Source organism: Saccostrea cucullata, unplaced genomic scaffold (assembly GCF_032062105.1).
Source record: "Saccostrea cucullata isolate Sc308-1 unplaced genomic scaffold, CSIRO_AGI_Scuc_v1 ctg604, whole genome shotgun sequence".
NCBI classification, from domain to species: Eukaryota; Metazoa; Mollusca; class Bivalvia; order Ostreida; family Ostreidae; genus Saccostrea; species Saccostrea cuccullata.
Window position 1 is genome coordinate 1 of NW_026928921.1, and position 21,711 is coordinate 21,711.

Sequence of the window (21,711 nt, forward strand, 5' to 3'; positions counted from 1 at the left end):
AACAATACATGAATGAATGTATCTTTGTTTACCCATGAAATTTGATTGATCATCAAAATACATGTGTATGGAATTCCAGTCAATTCCATTTTGCAAAAAGATGAATGATTAAAAACTTTGCTTTTTTCCAGCTTATTGTGCACTGATAATTGTCTTTGGCATTTAAGATATGGAAGATTTAGAGAGTAAATTACGCTTTGCTGTGACAGAGGGGATGCCCAGAACACACAGACCCTGGAAAAAGATACTCATTGTGGTAGAGGGAATATACAGGTAAGTCAAGCATAGGAGCAAAGGCATAAAGAATGATTTATTTGATTTATATTATATATTTGAACATTCTGTCTTGTACATTATTAAATATCTCAAATATATCTAATATGGATACATTGAAAGGATTTAGAAGCCCCAATCCCTTGCTCTTTAAGAATTTTACCCTTGAAATACCATATCAGATATCTACAAGTTTTTATCTTAGTCCCTTCAAGGTCATGATAACAAGGTATGACTGTACATATAACTTTATATGTTCCTGGGTATATACTGTACATTGTAATATGGAATATTTGCTTCAGGTTTTTTTTTGTTGTTCTATTTAACCTATTATATATATTTATCCACTTCCTCAGAACTATTGGTGAGGGGAAAAAAGGGGAAGGGGAAAGGTTGCAATATAATGTGCCCGAGAAAATGTGATTAAACAAGGAAAAAAAATGTTAAACACTTCAGGAAAAGGAAGTTGTTATGGTACCTGAAGATGTTAATTCCTAGTACAATGTGAAAGATTTCCTGGTGTAACAAGTTCATTCAGTTTACATATGCATGCATTTATTTCTTCCACGATACAAATCTTTCGTGTGATAATATCTGCAATATAAATTTTTTATTACCGTTTCACTGCAAACTGTATAAGGGAGATAATTTAGAAGGAAACGAACTAAATTATTAACTGAGATATAATGTATACGAGGGTTGTCCCGTAAAATCGTGGACAAAGCGTTTTTCTCAAAAAGTAATGGGCGCACTACGCTGAAATTTTCAATAAATGTTTATTTATCATATTTAAGTGCATGATAATTTCTTTGATAAAATGTAGGCAAAAATAAAGATTTTATTATGCTTGAATGTGCAAGATGTATTGTACAACGGCGCACGGTAAAAAAAACCCCAAGGTTTTATTAAAGAATACACAAGTTTGAATTCAAAATAAAAGTTTCAAATACATAAGATTTGGATTAAAATTATCTTAATTCAATTCCACAATCAATTTTGTAGTCTTTGTAAAAATTTTATGGCATTTGCTTAATTATTGACAGTTTCTCGAGCAATCGAAATGGGAAAGTGGTAAACACAACACACGAAAAATGGCGACGTTTTATGACGTTACGGCGCACCGGAGAACAGTTCAGTTTTATTTCGATGTTGTAATGCACCTTTAGAGACTTGAAATGACCATAGAAGAAAAAAGATTATAAAAATATCACCATATCTTAAGTATACAAATGAAATAGGAGTTTTCTTAGCGAGAATTTTTTTATCGAGTCCCTGGGGAGTACAAAACATACGGACAAACTCCTAATATAATAGCAAAAGACGCTGTCACAGTAGACCGCCGATATGAGATTTTCTATTAGTTGAATGATGGTGAGAATATTGTCCGTAACTTATAATAAATCTTCAGAAGATCGCATGAGGGTGCCAATTGGTTCTTCGGCTGTTTATGGAGACTAAAGAATGTGTATCATTGAAATTCCTAAATTTAAGTCGGACTCATCCAACTTCATTTTCAGCAAACATAAAACGTGACGCTGTTTTAGACACTTTGACGTTATAATCCATGCGCTGTAAGGTGATACAATACATGGCATAAAATCTCATAAATTGTTTATTTATGCATATATTTATCTGAAATTTGCTGTGTATATTACTAAAATATGTACTAAATAATAGTGAAAATTTCAGAACGCAGTGATGTTTATTTTTCACACTAGACGACTTGTCCACGATTTTACGGGACAACCCTCGTATAAATAAAAAAAAAAGAAAGAAAAAAGAAAAAGTACCGGTACTTCAAAGCTTTTGGAAAGGTAAATTTTGCTGCAATTACTGATAAGTAAATTTTAGTTAATTTTATTTAGTATTATTTTTTTTACAGTATGGAGGGTTCAATAGTCAGACTTCCAGACATAATCCGGTTAAAAAAGAAATACAAAGCCTACGTTTATCTGGATGAGGCTCACAGCATCGGAGCCCTGGGGCCTCATGGGAAGGGAGTGGTGGATTATTTCGGTGTTAATCCTAAAGACATTGACATCATGATGGGGACCTTTACTAAAAGTTTTGGTGCTGTTGGCGGTTACCTAGGAGGCACAAAGGTAAAGTAACTCTTAACTTATTGTACCTGATAATTTATGGACACCTTTAAATAATTTTAAAACTCAGGTTAATGAAAATTTCTTTGCTGTAAGCATGAATTTGCATGAGCATTTTAAGTGTGATTTATTGTAATTTGTTCCAAACGGAAATGTCAAATAAAGTTACAAGATCAATGATTTGTTAAATTGAAGGGTATTAAAATGTCCAATTAGGTTCAGCTTTAAATGTATAATGACATTTCATGTATGTATGTGCTCAAAGGCAAGTTTGTCTAGGTTTGAAATTTTTACACTGCAAATTAGGATTTTCCTCAACACTTTTTAGTACATCAGCCTATTAGATTGGATTTTTTTTGTTTTAGCCATAGAGACATTGCAAACTTCCTTTGTACTGTATTAAATTAACTTGAAAGTTTTTTTCTCTTTAAAGAAAATTTATCTCAAGAATCCGTAACATATCTTGTTTCCTGTCAAGTATACAAAGTTTTGTGTTAAATAATTCATTTTACTACTAGTAGTAGAGATAAAGTACACGATTTTGTCATGTATAACAACACAGAGAAATTTTGTTTAAAGACAGATCTTAATGAATTAATGTGTAAATTAGGGATGTCAACGAGTACCCGGTTAACCGGGTACTCGATCGAACGTCTGAGTATCGAATACTAAAATCGGTACTCGGTTACTCGGATGTATATTTTTGAATATTTCTAAGCTTATTTATTATGCATTAAACAATCTCTTTTAAAATGTAAAATGCTCATTGCACTTGTACATACAGTAATTAGGGTTTACTACGACTCTAAATGACCGTTATCGCATGTGGCAGTGTTTATACAGTAATTATCGTGACCAAGCACCTGGGGTACCTGACTTTTCTCACCTTCGGCTGTCTTCTACCCTTATTTTTTGTTTGGCTTTAATTATTTGTTTTCACTGAACATCGTTTTAAATCCATTATGTTTAAATAAATTAGATAATTTTGTCAATTCTCCGAGAAGCCGTTAATTCTCGGGAAAAGAGCGGATGATATCACATGTGCGATTATTGATATGGTTGTGTTTGATTACAACTGGTTGTAGGCAAAGACTTTAAAAAACTGATGGCCATTGTTGCACCAAACTACAAAATACCATCCCGTAATATTATAAAATCTAGGATCGAAAAAGTGTACCCCGAAAATCGCAAATCCACTCTATTAGGAGGACTTGATCAAGTGCAAGTTGATACCGTACGTAGCTCTGACGACTGATACCTGGTCACGCGACAAAGAGTTACATTACAATTACTGAACAGATTATTTTTTTAAACAAAAACACTCTGAACAACTTATGATTTTAAATCTTGTGTTTATCTGATAAATAAATTGAATTTTTAAAAAATGTTATGTTAAATTTCGTTGGGCTCGAAGTGCTCATCATTATTACAAAAGAAATACATTTACGGATAAGCCTCCTATCAGTGCATCTGGTTTTATTTCTACAAGAGTTTACAATGTTTTACAGTCTTCAATTTACTTGTTCATATTTTTTTTTACACTTTTACCGAGTACCCTGGTACTCGATCGGAAAAACGTCCGAGTAACCGAGTATTGAAAATTGACCGATTTGACACCCTTAGTGTAAATAAAGAATTCAATGCTGTAATATCGTTAAAAAAAATTGCTGTGCTCTTGGTACTTCTGCTATTTCCTGTGTCATCTAGAGATGTCCATCATAAAAGGATTTAATCAGATTTTATCAGCATATCTGTTCCTCATGAATAAATAATACAGCTTAATATCCCAGTTATAATAGTCAAGGGAGATCACTTTTACTATTGAAAAGGGAAACGTTTTCTTTTGAGGGAGGAAAATCAATGATGATCTGGTTCTGTTAATTGTAATGCATTCTTATTGTAGAATTTGATGATCTGGTAATTGTGATGCTTTCTTGTTGTAGAATTTGATCAACCACCTGAGAGTGTCCTCTCACTCCGCGATATATTCCAGCTCCATGCCCATGTGTGTTGTACAGCAGGTCCTATCCTCAATGAAAATAATGCTCGGCAAAGACGGCACAGATGAAGGTACAATATATATACCAATGACGGGGTCTATTATTGACTTGCTCTGTGAAAAAAGGATAAAGCACAATAAAAGGGAGTTACTGGTGATAAAATGTTAATTCTGCCCTATGTGTGGCTTGTCTGATAAGGTACATGGAGATCATTATGCCCCTGTAATCGAAGTATGAAAGCCATAGTCTCACTCACTCAAAAGTTATGGACAAGGTTAAAGTTTTTGCAGATAAACAGACAGACAGATGGATGGACAAGGCAAAAGCTATATATTCCCAAATCTTCCATTGAAAAAATTGTTTATTAATGTGCTTTTCATTTATCTTTTGTTCACAAATTTAATGTTGATCATAACTGTTACATTAAAAAAAAAAGATAGTGAACTTATATTTCAAGATACTGATTTCTGAATGTGAAGGTCAGTCATATATCAGGCCAAATAGAACAAATGGTATATTGTGTTTTATTAAATTAAAAATAAAAAAAACAATTGTGTTTGTACAGAAACTTTCAATTATTTTAATATTTTTATTGAAATTATAATGTTATTTCAGGGAAGAAAAGAATAGACACTTTGGCATGGAACACTACCTACTTTAGAACAAGAATGAAAGAGATGGGATTTATTGTGTATGGAAATGACCACTCACCAGTAGTACCAACTCTATTGTTTATGCCTGGTAAAATTAGGTATGTATCTTAAGTCTTTTTCTTGTAGTTCATAGCAGTCCATTCAATGTAATTTTTCTAATAGAGTAAGATTAATTCTTGAAACAATTCTGAATGATTAGCTTATTTCTATCACCAAGGCAAAAGTAAATTACTGATTTTAATTACATTTTGCGAGCTAATTCATTTTTAGACAAGACAAGACAAGACACAAGACTTTATTCTCATAAACTGTACAAAACAGTACAGAGAGGATATTACATAAAATATTTACAATTATATTTATAATTATATTTTGAGATGCCAAGTTTACCTTTAAAAGTGGTGTAGATAATCTTTCATTAATAATGAATCTTTAATGTGTTCTATTTTTAGTTGCCTTAGTAGGGAGTGTTTACAGAGGGGGTTGGGGATTGTAGTGGTAGGGTTTCCAGCGACCCCCATCATCGAGTCCAGGGCCAGATTCTGTCTGTCTGCAGCCCACACAAAGGAAATGTTAGACAAGGTATGCTTGATAAGTCATTACTTTTATAATTTTATTTTGTCCATTTAAGGTTAGGTGCAAAAAAATCTTTTGGAAGATATATGGTGATTTATTTTTTTACATATAAATACATAATGCAGGCTTTAAGTGTTGTTCGTAGATTGTTATTGATATTTTTTTGACACTTATTAATTTCAGGCATTAGATATTCTGGATGAAGTAGGAGATTTATTAAAGTTGAAATATTCGAGATTAAAACCAGAGAAAGCAGTAACAGAGAGTGACAAGAATGAGTCCAGAAATGGGGGTACCAAAGCCCACAGGTAAACTTATTGATAAAGTGTTATCTCATTTAATTTATAGTTCAATATCTTTAACATTTATCATTAAAAGACTTAACCTTGTCATTTGGCTTTTTGTTGATGCCATTCCTCTCAGTTTTAAAATTACAGATGGTTTTTTATTTTTTCATGTGGAATTCAAGAAAGTTATGTTGTAAGAATCCTAATACTCTTTTTATTTTACCCATAGTGAGTAAGTGTAAAGTGTATGGATGATCAGTGGAATTCATTACAAAACAAGATCGCAAAGTCCATCCATTCCTCAACAAATGTCGTCGTACATGATAATACGACATCTGTTCCCTCCTGTGTCTAGCAAAGGCTTCACAAGTCACATGACAAGAGAGAAAGATGCTGGCAGTACATGTTATACATGTATAGTTATAAACTGAATTCATTTTGTCATCATCAAACATGTTCAAGTCAAAATTGGCTAAAAGGCTGATGTGTGTTTCATGCTAGAGTTATTATAGTGCTGTCATGTGTATATTTTTAAGAGTTTTCTATTGATACTGTTTATCTTATAAAATGGCAGTCTTTGCATAGTTGATGCTGTTGATATCACAAATTGTTTAATTTCTTTCTGTATACAAGGGTTATATAGACTCGTACATTAAAATTTAAATTTGAAGATTTTAAAGGGTATTATAAGTGAATATGGAATGAATCCTGTTGATATACTTGTACATATTGTTGAAAATTAGAATTAGTGTGGTAAATGATTCAGACACACAAATTATAGCATGTATTTTTTTGAATTTTTAAAGTAATATTTACTTCATTGAAAAAGCCTTATAAATATATTCACACCTTAAATTACTTTTACAATTCTAAATCTTAAAATTGCACTCTATAAATGCTGTTTTTTTCTAGTAAATGTAAATATTTTCTTTGTTTTCTATTTTTGAATGACATTATTTATGATTTTGTTAGGATCTTTTCTTCATTTTATGCCTTCGTAAGTGTATTTCTTCTAAGGCATTGCTTTCAGTGGAGAAAAAAGAATTTTGAAAAAAGAATGACCCCGTTGAATGAAGCATTACCATGGAGACCTTATGTGGAAGTTCTGCTTTATTCAATGGGTGATATCCACTTTAAGCATTTTTTAATTTACATATATCACTTGTTGGTGTGTATTTTCACAATGTACAGTCATTACAGTTATTATATTCATTGTTACTATATTCATGGTTGTGCTATGATTTATTACCTTTATATGCATGAACAACATTTAGCAATAGCCTTATAAATGCAAGTTATTCCATTGTCATACTTGATGTTACTTTATTTGACACATATCATAGTGATCATGATCAAAACCTATAGGTATTTTTCATAGGAGATCTACAAAGCCCATGTGTATAAAAATAAGTGGAAGTTGCTGCCATTTGATTTTTTTTTTTTTGACACAAACATGCTTCATGAGTGTTTATATTTATTTCATTCTATGGTTAGAAACCTTATCACATTTCACCCTTATTTATTTTCATTGTTCATAAATTCACTGCTTTTAATTAAGCTCTAACAATCCATCTTTATAAGTTTATAAACTATTTTTTCTCTGTTAATTTGACCACTAACAACACTAAAGGTGGGTTTTTATATATTTTTATATTAATGCATGAACTATATGTACCAAAGCAGAATTACATTTGCTCACCAACTACCATACCTCCCAGTTTTCTGTGTTTTTTTCTTCTTAATTTCTATTTGATTGTTAAAGATATTTTTCCTGCTGTATAGTGCATCTCATGTTGTATGATTTTATTTTTTTTTTTGCTGCAGTTTTGTTTCTCATCGGTTTTGCCTCAAGATAAATGAAACTAACCCATTATCAAACACAGTGGATTAATAGAAAAAATGGATGAAATTGCTCAAATATTTAAAATTAAAACTAATTATGAAAGTTAGCAATTTTTAAGCTGTAGACAGTATTTGCTATTTTTAATACAATGTATCATTTATGCATAATAGTTCTAGACAGTGAAAAACATTTGTGATGTCACAATAATGTAGATCACAAAATTTTTCACGACACCTAGTTTTATTTCACGAGATATTTACTATTTATTAGAGAGATGGAATTTTCATGAATTTTGGTAATTGCTCTATACAATCTTTAAGAGTACATCTATATGCAAGAATGATATTATCGTGAGGACACTGTTTCACGTAATTTATAGGCAAAAAATAAGTTCCTTTCCAATAGAAAGTAATTTACAGTAATAATTAAATGAGAGTTAGGGAAAGGGTGGATTGTTTTCTTTTAACTTTGAATGCCTTCAAAATTGATGAGAGGCTTATACCCAGTGATTTTTTTTTCAAATCCTACACGCGTCCTAAAACATTCAGTCCTTACTTAGTTTACTTATGTCTGCATTTTTTTTCCTGCGGTCTCCAAGAGTATAGATTTTATTCACGTTTACTTATTTATGGTTTACCAATGTATGTGCCATTTTGATATATATGTATTTATCAGCTGCTCTGTAGTCACTTTTTGCTAATTTGTAACTGATACTTTTGTACCTTTATTTTTTACATTTATTATTTTGTTTGTGTGTTACATTAATAGCTTTCCTTGCATTTTTATCTCAAAGCTGAATTTAAATGAGCTTTTGTTTGAAGATTGTCTGTTGTCTGTACATCCATCTGTTCATTGGGATTCAATTTAGCTCAAAGGACAGGCCTTTTTTCTCTCTTAAAAGTAAAATACAGAAAATAAAAACATTATAAAATTATGTAATATACCGGGTATAGTGACCATTTCAATATGTCGTTAGGTTTTTTGTCTGGGCCAGAAGGGACATATCCTTTTGGGATATTTTCTTATGTAATGTTATCTTTAAATGAGACCACAGAAGAGGCCTAAAGTGTAACAGGAATATGGGTGAGCAGTGTGGCCCTTGAGCCTTTTGACCACCAAATCAATATTTGGCTCACCTGAGCCAGAGCAAAGGCCACATATTACTTGTCTATGACTCTCTATGGGACAATAGGAATCTAATATTGTCATATGAGAAGAGACAGGTTTAGAAAAAAAAACAATGTCTGTTGAACAAAATGTAAATTTTCTAGATAAGAAGTTATGATTGTGTGTAAATTATTATATTGAAATCCAAAGTATTGTGTTTTTTTATGTAAAGAGGAATAAATCTTTTTTATCATTTTGATTTTTGTTTTTGGATTGTTTTAGTTGGACATGTCTAAATCTACTATATTTCTGTAAATAAAAAAAAATAAAATTAAAATCATTATCCTATCTTTATCTTGAAAGTATACGATTGCCATTTTTACCAGACATATGTGCAAGTAATGAAAAAAGAGAGTTAGATTTTTTTCATTTATAAAAGTGTACCATAACTCTTTTTCAGAATGTACCAAAAAGGCCCTGGTAATATGGAATATAATTTTGATTAGAGGCAAGATGCTTAATTGGGATATAAATGCTTCATAAACCTTTTTTTTCATTCAAGCAGGGGATATGTAATGAAAGAGAGTTCATTTATTTGTCTGTAACACTTTGGGGAGCCCATCAATTATATCCGAAACTTATTATCTAATGAGACTTTCTTAGGATGGGATGATACCTGGTTAGTAAATTTCATACCTGACTAGGCTCCGCCTTGCCAGGTATGTAACCAGGTATCTAGATTAATTTAGATAGTGCCATTGTGACCTCCTATTTGGACAGATAATTTGGATTTCTTTAACAAAGCCTGGACATTTCTATTCTTGGACACTCGCTTCTGGTATAAGTATCTGCAACTCCTATACAGTATAATTAAATAAGACTTTCAAAGACTTTTTTTTTTTTTACAATTGTACCATTGTGTTTTGATTGGGCAGACTATGGGACCTTTTCTCATATTCACATACACTTCTGTATTAAAAAATGGACTTTGGTCTGGACTTTGCTAGTGGGGGGGGGGGGGTCTGCACGCATTGCTCACAAAGCTAAAATATTCCAGATGTTTTACTTGATGTCTGTGAATGGTTAATGCAAGGGCTTTCATGTTTCACAGGTGTATTTCTAGTGACAAATTCTTGGGGTTCTAACATTTTTTTCCTCTTGATATTCATTTGAGTTTTTTTTATTCCGACAAGAGGGATCATCAGTCTTACAGAGCACACCTTGTTTTCTGAAGATTTATTTATTTAAATTTATTTCTTTATCTATCTTTAAGGAGAGGGTTAAATTGCAGTTAATAAAATGACACTGCGAACTTTTGTGTTTGTTAATTGGTAATGTTTGCTGTGATAGTGTGTGGGAGCTTTGTTACCTTATATAACCCCCATATACCGCGCACAGTCGCACGATGACTCCCCGCCAGCTAACTCAGGCGATTGGTTGAACCTAGTGGTAAGAGCTTTATCTCGTAGTGAACATGTGTGATACGTGTTACAAATATCAGGATTTATAAACATGTTACAGTAACAACCAGCTTATCCCCGGGAGAGATGAGGAACCACTGGTAAGATTTTTAAAACGCCCCACCCACCTTTTCGTTAGTGCACGTAACAAAAGAATGCGGTCACTTGTAAGCATCTTATAACAATTAAACAGTAGCAGGATGTGGTATTGTCGGTGTCAATTGTTTATTGAGGTAAGGTCGTATTGCCCGGGGGCATGCTGTTATTATGATATCAGCGTTGTTGAATTGAATGAAAGAATGCTGCCTGGACAATCTGGAAACTTGTAAAAATATTTTTTAAGCATTTGTTAAGACTTTATCCTGTTATCATTAAATTTATGTGAGATGCGCTATCAATGAATAAGGTTTTACTGAATTTAGAGAGAAAAAAAACATGCTTAGAAGTATGTGCATATGTTGTTGGTGTCTCATCCCAAAAATTAAAGAATGTCAGACTGTCTGAACAGCGACCGTTGGGTAACGCCCCATTTGTATAGTTCACGATCCCCAGTCGTGACAGGCCTTTTAACTTACAGTACTTATCGAGTTGTAAGCAATTATAAAGATCATTAATTTCCTCGAGATAACGATTTATTTTCTGGCCTATGCAATCTAAAACAGCTGATAATAATATAAGGGCACCTGCGGTGACAGCCTGTGGTGTACAAGACGGAAAAATTGTTTTTAAGAAGGTAGGAGGTATGAAAAATATTCTGTGTTTGCAGCATACTACAAAATTATGGAATACTTTAGCCTTTCCAAACCACAAAACCACCTGTAATTTATTTCTTAAGAGATGTTTTTATATATTACTTATTATAATGAATTGCATTTTGTAGTTTGGTATTTTTAAAAATTTTTTAGATGAGAATTTAGCCTCATTTATAACAGAGAGAAATGACTATGGTGGAAACTATATACATGCCAAGTGAGAACAATATTCATGGCAAAAGTAAGACGCTGATCGGAGTGCAAAATGGTGGGAAACTTTCAAATGGATGCCACCTGAAAACAAAACAAGCTGTTGAAGACAGTAACGTGACGTGGGAGAATGACTTTTTTGAATCTTTTGAAGAAACTCCCATGCCTGCTGCCATATCTACATACATTGGGTACCTCATTCTAGTGGCTGTTGGACATGTACGAGAGTTCTTTAAGAGCATTGGGATTGGAGTTGTGAAAGGTGTTGCAGAGCCAAGAATTCCTGTAAGTTTTAATTAATACACATGTATCATAAAACTTTGATGTATACTTTGCAGGCCAGTAGGAAGCAATTTCATGGGGGGGGGGGGGGGGGCACAGCCATATATTTTCACTTTGGGGCATTTAGTATCAAATGCCAAAAATTCCTTGACAAGCAAAAAAGGTTCACCAGATGTTTTTATTGAGGGGGCATGAGCATATAGTAGCTATGTTTTCTATATATATATAGTATTCTAATTTATCAACAAAATTTTTGAGGGTGGGGGACAAGTCCCTGGTTCCTACAACCATGATTTGGGGCCGCATGGTCCCCTCAAACACTAATGAACTCTTTATTACAATATAATGGCATTATAAATTCCCTATTTTACATTTTGATCAGACACATATTGCAAAGCATGTGTAAAGGACTTTGTTTTTCTTCCTTTTATAATATTAGCTAGGGTACCTGTCTCTTATTCCTAACTCCACCTACTCCACTATATAAAATTTAATGAAACTCTCACACATCTTTATAGCATTAGTGCTTTCTATTTTAACTTTTGATTGGACAGATAATTGGGATTTCCCTTAGCACTGAGGGAGGGAGTATCATTTCATAAGCTCAATGCTCACTTTACGTTTAGTTGCATTTACTTTCCTAGTTTCACTGTCCCCTCACATCTTTCCCCTTGCTTTGTTGTATTACACTTCCTCAAGAGTTATTTTGCAAACACTCTTCTTAAAGAGACCCTGATCAGGAGTTATAGCCCCTTTGTTCTGTTATTGCCCTCAATTTCTCTTTCCCTTGCATTTTTGCCCAATTGCTGAAAGCCAGGAAAAGAGTGAAATGAGAAAATTATATTTGCCTCCCAAATATTATAGCATGTTTGAAGTTTTAATCCAATGTTCCAGGGATTTGTGCCTTTGTATCAGACATGGGAGAGCTTTTACTCTTGGTACGTGTACCGCCGCATTCAGGACTGTTTTTGTCGGCCTGTCGGTAGTGTTCCCGGGGCCAAGATGACTGTCATGGATCGAGAGAGTAAAGACAATGGCTGGCATTTCTAGTAAGTCAGTTTTTTATTTGAATATAAGTGGCTTTTATGATGCTGATAATGTATACATATATAGATATAATATAGGTAGATGAGAGATAGGGAGAGACTTGAAACAAATGTGGCAAATATGTGAATTAGGAATTGAATTTTTTTTTCATCATTTACAGCTACACAGGGAAACAAACCACTGTATTAAACTTTGGCTCTTACAATTATCTGGGATTTTCTCAGAATTCAGGACCTTGCGCTGAGGAGGTAGAAGAAACCATAAAAAATTACGGAGTCAGTGTTTGTGCCAGTCGCCAGGAATTTGGTGAGAGCTCTGTTAATAAAACATACTGTAAACATGTACAGTAAAAGTGATATTGTTTTTGTAAAGTCTGAACGTGTGGAAAGTTCCTGTGGGACTTTCATTTCTTCAAAGATAGATTATTTTGGACTGTTTAAAGGATATTCTTGATTAATGTATTGAAGTTCCTAGTACACTTTCTTTTGGTCAGAAATGTACTGAAGTTATATTAGAACTTTGAATTTCAAAATGACAAAAAGATTTGAGAGAAATGGATTCTTGACTTGGTTGGGTGAGAGCACTAATTCTTTGGTATTCAACATCATATTGGGCTTATTTAAAGAGATGCATGTACATTATGGTACCCAAATACTTCTCATTTCTTAGAGATCGATATACTTAAAACTACACATGCTAAAAACTTTGTAAACTGTGTTACCTAGTATACAAAAAAATACTTAAAAATGTGTATTTGGAGAAAATTGCTCAGATGAATAATGTTTTATGACAATTACCGGTAGTGATATATTCATCATCTATAATTGGTATATTTTTTGGACTTTGGTTGGTTGTAAATGATGCAAATAATTAATATCTATAATATTAGGGCATTGTCAACTTTATATGAGTCGTTCAAAATTCTGTCTTTGTGCAATCAACCCTTATTATAAAATCTATACAACATACTTTTTGACACTTTAAACCCTATTATTATGAATCCTTGATTGAAAATATAAAATATACACAGTTAAACTTATTCATTTTGCTTTTATCATGACCATTAAGTTGGGTTTTTTAAGTTATTGATGAAAGTTGGATTGTATCTTCTATAATTTTTGTTAGTAATCTTATCAGACTCTCATTTCTCCAGTATAAGACAAATTATAATCCTAATACTACATGTACTTTACTTCCTAAGCTTTTATTTTTATAAGCTTATACCTTAGTAATGGGGCTGTATGTTCCATTGTCAGGTCCAGGCAAATTTGATACGGATTTTGATTATTTGGTAATTATAGCTATTGGCTATAGACTGCATCAATGTATGACTCATCCATGTTCAAGGTCATTCAAAATTCATATGACATACACACTCTTAATTCTTGCTAAATATAATTATATAATATACCATTATACATTAAAGGTCGAGCTTATTTTGAAAACATGGAATATTATATGAAACATGCTTTCTGGAAATGTTAATTACTTTTGTTATGAATTAATTAACATTATTCTCTATATGATGCTGCATGCATACACAATGTAATTCGATCATTCTTTATCAAATTAATCAGTTCAAAACAATTCATATTTACATAAATAAAATCCATGAATTAAATGCATATATCATTTCTTAAATACTTTTTTACAAGAACAAATTGAGATTGAAATTGTTCCTCAAAGGCAGAGTTTATAGATACATCTTTTAACTATAGAGTATAATTAGAATATATAATATTTGTATAAAGAATTATAAAAATAAAAGATTATATTTGTGATCTTTGTCATTGCAATGAAGAATAAGGAAAATGCTGACATACTGGTAGCTCTTACAACCTATGGCATGATCCCATTTCCTCCTGTTCTAGGTTACCTGGACTTACACAAACAGATGGACGACCTCGTGGCCGATTATCTGGGAGTGGAGGACGCCTTTACAGTGCCTATGGGGTTCGCTACAAATTCTATGAATATTCCTTCACTTGTTGGAAAGGTGAGTTATTTATCTATAGATATATTAAGTGTTTGTAGATAAAAAGACTAAAACAATTTGTACATGTTTTTTTTTTTAAATGTTGGGGCTTAAGACCTAAACATGTAAGGTGAATGTGGAGGAATAAACTCTGTATTTCATTAATGTTTTATTTAAAAAATGCATTAATTTTATTTTTTGATTAAATTATTGCATTTAATTGAGAATTTCAATTAATTTTTTTCTGGGTTTTATTTGTATATTTAAATAATTTTTAAGCTTCAATTAATTTATCAAATTTATTTTTGCTAATTGGTGTTACATGTAATATACTCTTAATGGAAAATATAGAGTCAACAAGACCTTGCAACTTGCATTGTTACAAAATACTGGTACAATTAGCTAAGATCAGATAAGATAGATGAACTTTCTCTTTTTTAATCAGGGTTGCTTGATATTGAGTGATGAACTAAATCATGCGTCTCTGATTTTGGGTTGTCGTCTCTCTGGTGCCAAAATACGAACCTTCAAACACAACTGTGAGTAAATAGTGACTAATACCTGATTAACATAACAAGCCCACTGATTGTAAAATAATTACTTGGAAACAGCTGCTAGGAAACTATATTGATTAAGGATAAATATGTTATAGTTTTATTTTTTTTTCATAGATACATGTACATCAATCAATAAAATGTTTTTAAATCTCAAACTATAAGTTTTTGTAGTCTTACTGCTTGTATGTCGGTAATTTAGAAATTCTTAGCTGTACTGGTAATCTGAAACAAAGGTATCAAATGATTCACATGCCTTTAATGTACATTGATTAAGTTGATAATTACTCTCTACAGGTATGAAAGATCTAGAGAAAAAACTACGAGAGGCGATTGTAGATAAACAGCCCAGAACACATCGTCCTTGGAAAAAGATTTTAATTGTGGTGGAAGGAGTTTATAGGTAATGAAAGAAAGAAACAAAGATCTTTGATTGGAAATTCTTTTAGTTTAAAAATAATTAGACAAATGTCCTTGGCATACTTCATATTCTTAGAGAATTTCAAAATTTGAAAAGGGAAACAACTGTGTATTTGCAGGGAGATGCTTTAACTCCTTCTTGTTTATGCATATTTTTATTTCAAATGAAGAAAATTTTAAATTTTGGCAATCTGGCCTTCTTGTCTTCATAAATTTTTTTACTCCTTGTTTAAGTGAGTAAAATATTTGTGATGTAGCTGTATTTCTATACTCTTTACATGAGAGTATTCAATTTTGATTCTGTATCTTTTGCAGTATGGAAGGTTCAATTGTGAAATTGCCAGAGGTGCTCAATTTGAAGAAGAAATATAAAGCCTATTTATATTTAGATGAAGCCCATAGTATAGGTGCCATAGGACCCCATGGGAAGGGAGTGGTGGATTATTTTGGGCTCAATCCCCGAGATGTAGACATCATGATGGGGACATTTACCAAAAGTTTTGGTGCGGTTGGGGGATACATTGGTGGATCAAAGGTATTGTATAATTATGTTCTTTATATTAATTTTTGAACATTTTTACCATCTACTTTGAAACAGCTAACCTTGTATTTTCTGTTGACAGGCCTTGGTAAACCACATTAGACTGTACTCCCATTCAGCCATCTATTCCAGCAGTATGGCCCCTGGCATTGCTCAACAAATCCTCTCCTCCATGAAAATCATGCTGGGCAGAGATGGAACCAGAGAAGGTATGAGAGAGTTTCAGAATAAGCATGAAAAATGGTATAGATCGTTATCAGATATACATGTATGTATAATGATCAAGACTGCATATCCTTTTCTCTGTATGCTGAAAGTAACTTTATCCAAAATTTATCATCTGTTACACAATAGTAGGTCACCAAAAACACTAAAAAGATTGTATAGGCATTTAACAAACATGTCCCTGCAAAGTGAGATTTATCAACTGAAAGAACCCAAATTTTTTCAATTTTAAATTTTTCCAGGTGAGAAGAGAATCCAGCAGTTGAAATGGAACACGCGCTACTTCAGGAGGCGGCTTCAGGAGATGGGCTTTATATTGTACGGAAACAAAGATTCCCCTGTGGTGCCATTACTCATGTTTATGCCTTCCAAAATAGCGTAAGCATCTTGGATGTATACATTTGTTGACAGAAATGTGAATATATCTGTAGAGTTTGCGAAAGGAAAACATTGCCAAATTACTGTATACAGGGAAATTTTCGCCCCTGTTTTATTTTTGCCCCTTTCGCCCTATCCTCATTTGGGCGAATTTAAAACTAGGTGAATTCAAAGAATACAGTATAAATTCTTAAAGGAAACTATAACTGGGCGAATTTAAAATGGTACAAAATTGTAAAAGGGTGACAATAACACGGGGCGAAAATAACCCTGTATACAGTATTGCCAATATTACAAAAATCTTTGCATAAAAAACTACTTATCTTTTACACAATGTGCATGCTGCCAAATATTTGAATTCAAACTGAATTGAAGTGTTTTATTGAGAATAAATGTTAAAGAGCAAGAGAATGCCCTTTTTCAGAGACCTTCTAATAAAACTGTCACTTCGATTTTCAGAAAATTCTCCCGAGAGGCGCTGAAGAGGGGGATGGGTGTGGTTGTCGTAGGTTTCCCAGCCACCCCGATGACAAAATGTCGGGCCAGATTCTGTCTGTCAGCTTCCCATACCAAGGAAATGTTAGACGAGGTAGGCTGCTACTAGGGATATTGTTTTTCAGTGTCTTGTGGTGAGAAATTATTTTTCAAAGCCAGAAATTACTCGATTTATGTATGGTACCATTGTTATTATTTTCAGTGCATCCGCTTTTTCTTGAAAAGTTCATTTATATTGTACAAATATTTTAATAGATCTGAACATAGATTGATGCAAATATTGTTTGTTGCAGGCCCTTCACATTACTAGTGACATTGGAGACCTTCTAGCCATCAAATATTCTAAGGCAGCCCCGCCATCTTATTCTGAAAATGATGTTTCTCTGGTAGAGGTAATTGTTGAAAGCATTTTTGATTTAAGTTTTAATTATTGAAAGTTACTGAAAAAGTAATTGGAAGAGGGAGGGGGGGGTATCACATGAAATTCTTGTTACATGTGAATTGGATGAGAGATTTAAGAAATAAGATATCATTTTTAGAGTGTCATTGGGATATGACATAAAGTCGGTCACGTGATCAAATTCTATAACGCCCAAATATTTTTATTTCTATTCACATTACAAAGACAAAGTGCTCTTTTTAGAGTTTGCTATTGAATGTAACATAACTTATAAATACGACGTCATATGACGTCACAGTCAAGACTTTCCAAATATCTCGCGCAGTTTGCTTTCCATACGCAAGAAAGTCTGATCATGTCATGTCTGACTGCATGTCATTGAAAATTGAATGTCATTTTTTTAGTATTGTACGTCATATAAGGAAAGACATTGGCAAATGTAAATATTTAATAAAGTTAACAAGAAATAGCACAACAATTTTATGCACAGTACATTTTATTTTACTTGGTTTGTTTTGAAAAAGAACCTTTCTTTCTTCAGGATGACAGTGAGAATGCAGTGGAGGGGTCATGACAAATATTGTCAACATAAATTAGCATTTATCTAGTCCCCGCATTCAGGTTCATAGTTCAGGAGCTGCAGTAGGATTCAACCTCAAGCTTTTTCATTCTTTTTTGTATTCTTATTGTCCATGTACTTGTACATGTTTATATATATGTAAACTTATGTGGCCTTCAAAGAAGCACACCAAAGATGAACAAAATAAAAAAAAAATTAATATTTGTAAACATAACTTATATAAAGTAGAAACAGAAAATTCATGGAGGATTAAAGTTTTGTTGATTTAAAATTCTTCAATAAAATTATACCTGACAAAATAGAGATAAGCTATCCGCTCTATAATAAATTTATGAAGCAGAACTCTACATTTTTTTGTACTCTATACTCAAAGAATTAATTTTGAATGTTGTGTAAAATTTTTGTTCAGATTTTGTTTTACATTGGAGGACCTCTTTTAATATATGGTGTACAATGTACATGTACAGTATATGTATCAGTAACTGAAAGTTATTTATTTCAAAGCTTTAATTTTTTTTAAGGATCTTTTTTAAGGAAAATTGAATTTTTTAATCAAGGTCTTTTTTATAATACAATGTGTGTTTATAATTTTTTTGCTTTTCTTACATCCCTTATCAGGTTGTTTTTAAAATGTTTTTATCTACATGCGTTATATGGAAAGAAAGATATATTTTGTTTTGAAATGGCTTTGTATATTTTATTTTTTCAATAGTTCATATCATTTTATGTTACAAGTATATCATTACATTTAACTTCATAGTTTCATTATTATTTATTTATATTTAAATAGTTTTGCATTTGTAAGGGAGTTTTCAGTGATATGTGATAAGCTTCTTCCATCTTATTTTTTAAAAGATACATTTGTATAATCAAGCATATAATGCATAGTTTTATTTTGTAAATACATGCATTACTCTGTAGAACAGCTATTAACACCATTATCACATAGTCTTAAGCTTGTTTTCTGTTGAGGGTAAATGGAATTTGTCTATTCTGCTGACACTTCCTTTTTCCGTAACTGATAAAAAAAAACTGACTACAGTATTTGTGGTTACGGAAATGGCAGAGAAATTATGATTGGGAATGAGTCATGTGGTTCATTGTTTGACTTTGAATCTCCTTCATTATATGAGATTACATGCAACATAAATTATTCTAATGTAATGAGAAGGTGCTTTAAGCAGATCACAGATCCTGTATTTTTATATTCATGTATATATAGAGTTCAATAAATGACCTCAATAAAAGCTATCTACTGACAATGGTGATACATATATAACTCTGTCTCTTCCATTCATAACTAGATGTTGGATATCAAAAACCAGAAATTAACTGGGTACTGTGTGTGCAGTCAGTTCTTGACAAGGTGGCCAGAACATGCTATTGTAAATGTAGCGATACTTTTCCATATGGCCTTGATCAGGTCAACAAGAAATGCATTTATGCTGACAAATGAAATGGAAAACAATTTGACAACTAGGTCTTCAACCATGAAGAGAAGTTCTATTTTTGTACCATTCTTCATTCAAAGGAAATACTTTGTTTAATCCTTAATAGAAAGATGAATTAAGAAAATAAAGAGCACATAAAATTTGAATTCTTAATTTAATTGACAAACAGTTTAAATGTACATATACTGACAGAAATGTATACAAATTAAATCACATAACTGATGGGAATGAATATTTGAGCATGCAAAGCCTTGATATGCAGTTGTTGCAAAAATGCAGCACCAAGAAGAAATTTTAAACATCAAATTTGTTAGTACATATATATATCGGTATCACAAAATTTAATAGACACCAGTTTAACATATAATTTATGTATTTTTTCAGAAGATGCATAGTACAGAGTCCTGTTTCAAAATTGAAATAAATTCAAAAATTGAATTTTCTGCATATTACATTTACGTTGGTTTTCCTTTTTGGCTGTTTTGCCTTTCATGAAAGAAAACAATTTGAGCACATCGGTCTTCAACCATGACCCCCCCCTCCAGGCATTAACCATTTTGAATCTACACTACCTGAGGATGATTCATATAAATATCACTAATCAAAGGAAATACTTTAAAAGGTTTTATATATCCTATGTAAAATAGAGCCTAGCCTGGGGGGTCATGATGAAAAAACTTGAATCTACACTAGAAATTAAAGAGCATCTTTCCTGGCCCAGAAAAATTTAAAGCTTTTTCCTATATATTCTTAAAAATTTAATTGACAAACAGTTTAAATGTGGCCCAGTGGTTTTTAAGAAGAAGATAAAGACTATATATTCCTATGTAAAACTTGGTTGGCCATGTATGAACAAACAAATTAAATCACATATCTTTCCTGGCCCACTGATGAAGAAGATTTTTAAAGATTTTTCCTATATATTGAGCATGCAAAGCCTGGCCCCACCCTGATATGCAGTTGTTGCAAAAATGATGATTCCACAGCATCTTTCCTGGCCCAAGAGAAGAAGATTTTAAAATTTTTCCTATATATTCCTATGTAAAATTTGTTACATATATATACTACCTGTATCCACATGAAATTCAATAGAAGAAGATTTTTAACATATATATTTATGTAAAACTTTTCGACCAGAAAACTTGAATTTACACTACCTAACAATGATTCCACATGAGTTTGGTCTTTCCTGGCCCAGTTTGAGAAAAGATTTTTTAAAAAGCAATTAATTTTTCTCTAATAAATTCAAAAATTGAATTTTCTGTGTATTACGTTTACGTTGGTGTTCCTTTTTGGCTGTTTTGCCTTTCATTCAAAAAGGATAAATTACAGCATTTCACCATTGATATGAAATAAACTTGACTCAGTTGTTATTACATGTACATACATTTGTTATAAACAGTTGTTCACTTCTTTAAAAAAGCTTAGTTAAGGAATTGTCCCTATAAAAGTTCTTTGGTCATTATGATTTCCACCTACAAACTGACCTGCAAGATTCTTTGTACACTGTATAAATCTAACAGTGAGCTTGAAATATGTATTGTCATGATTTGATATTGCCTTGAGTAGTTGCTTAGAAAACAATATACATGTGTAATATAAAGACAGATGCAGGGAGCAACTGGAAGTTGACACAGAATTTATACAAAATTAAAACCCATCACATGGCTTGCCAAAACATAGAATGTGATAAAATTTCAAGCATCTGCAAAGAGTATTTGCTGAGAAAACTGCAACAAAAATTGGTTACAGACTGAAGGACACACACAGATCAACACACAAGGATTAAAGAACATATCCCCCTCTCTTTTGGAGCAGGGGTAAAATAACTGTATGGAATTTCATTAGATAATGAATACCTGATTTGAACCTTTGGTTAATCTGGCAATACAAATGTATATCAAACCAGAGGCCAACAGGCCATATCACTCACCTGAGCACTTTGTCTAGGAAAAAGCAAAAATTGGTTCAGTAAGGAAAAGTTTAAATATAAAAGTGGTTGTTTGGGGGGGGTATGATTTGAACAAACTTGAAGTTCAGAACTGAAAAGTTTAATGCTCATGTGGTCCCAACCACATTAGTTTTATTTTTTTTTAAGCAAAG

General features: G+C 32.2%; 2 protein-coding genes across 5 annotated transcripts; both read left to right on the top strand.

The window, feature by feature from the left end:
* Positions 1–136: 136 nt before the first annotated feature.
* Positions 137–9,097, top strand: LOC134279223 (serine palmitoyltransferase 2-like). The gene is made up of 7 exons (XM_062761571.1): positions 137–273; positions 2,156–2,375; positions 4,316–4,442; positions 4,988–5,123; positions 5,478–5,607; positions 5,785–5,909; positions 6,118–9,097. Exons 1-7 carry the CDS (start codon positions 170–172, stop codon positions 6,122–6,124), a joined length of 849 nt encoding a protein of 282 aa, XP_062617555.1. The 5' UTR covers positions 137–169; the 3' UTR covers positions 6,125–9,097.
* A 1,120-nt stretch (positions 9,098–10,217) lies between these two features.
* Positions 10,218–19,408, top strand: LOC134279222 (serine palmitoyltransferase 2-like). Of its 4 annotated transcripts, none has more exons than XM_062761569.1 (13): positions 10,218–10,287; positions 11,204–11,545; positions 12,437–12,591; positions 12,750–12,895; positions 14,461–14,585; positions 15,010–15,103; positions 15,416–15,521; positions 15,854–16,073; positions 16,162–16,288; positions 16,547–16,682; positions 17,142–17,271; positions 17,471–17,569; positions 18,119–19,408. In XM_062761569.1, the coding sequence occupies exons 2-13, from the start codon at positions 11,237–11,239 to the stop codon at positions 18,149–18,151; spliced, it is 1,680 nt and encodes a 559-aa protein (XP_062617553.1). In that variant the 5' UTR covers positions 10,218–10,287; positions 11,204–11,236; the 3' UTR covers positions 18,152–19,408. The 4 variants fall into 4 exon arrangements, with proteins under 4 accessions (XP_062617553.1, XP_062617551.1, XP_062617552.1 ...); XM_062761567.1 differs by having other exon boundaries at positions 10,245–10,531; XM_062761568.1 differs by having other exon boundaries at positions 10,245–10,465.
* Positions 19,409–21,711: the final 2,303 nt, after the last annotated feature.

Coding starts and splice junctions, on each gene's coding strand:
- LOC134279223 (XM_062761571.1), top strand. CDS start 170: ATGGAAGATTTAGAGAGTAAATTACGCTTTGCTGTGACAGAGGGGATG. Junction 274..2,155: donor GTGGTAGAGGGAATATACAG/GTAAGTCAAGCA, acceptor TTTTTTTTACAG/TATGGAGGGTTCAATAGTCA. Junction 2,376..4,315: donor GTTACCTAGGAGGCACAAAG/GTAAAGTAACTC, acceptor TTCTTGTTGTAG/AATTTGATCAACCACCTGAG.
- LOC134279222 (XM_062761569.1), top strand. CDS start 11,237: ATGACTATGGTGGAAACTATATACATGCCAAGTGAGAACAATATTCAT. Junction 15,104..15,415: donor ACGAACCTTCAAACACAACT/GTGAGTAAATAG, acceptor TACTCTCTACAG/GTATGAAAGATCTAGAGAAA. Junction 16,289..16,546: donor CAGAGATGGAACCAGAGAAG/GTATGAGAGAGT, acceptor AAATTTTTCCAG/GTGAGAAGAGAATCCAGCAG.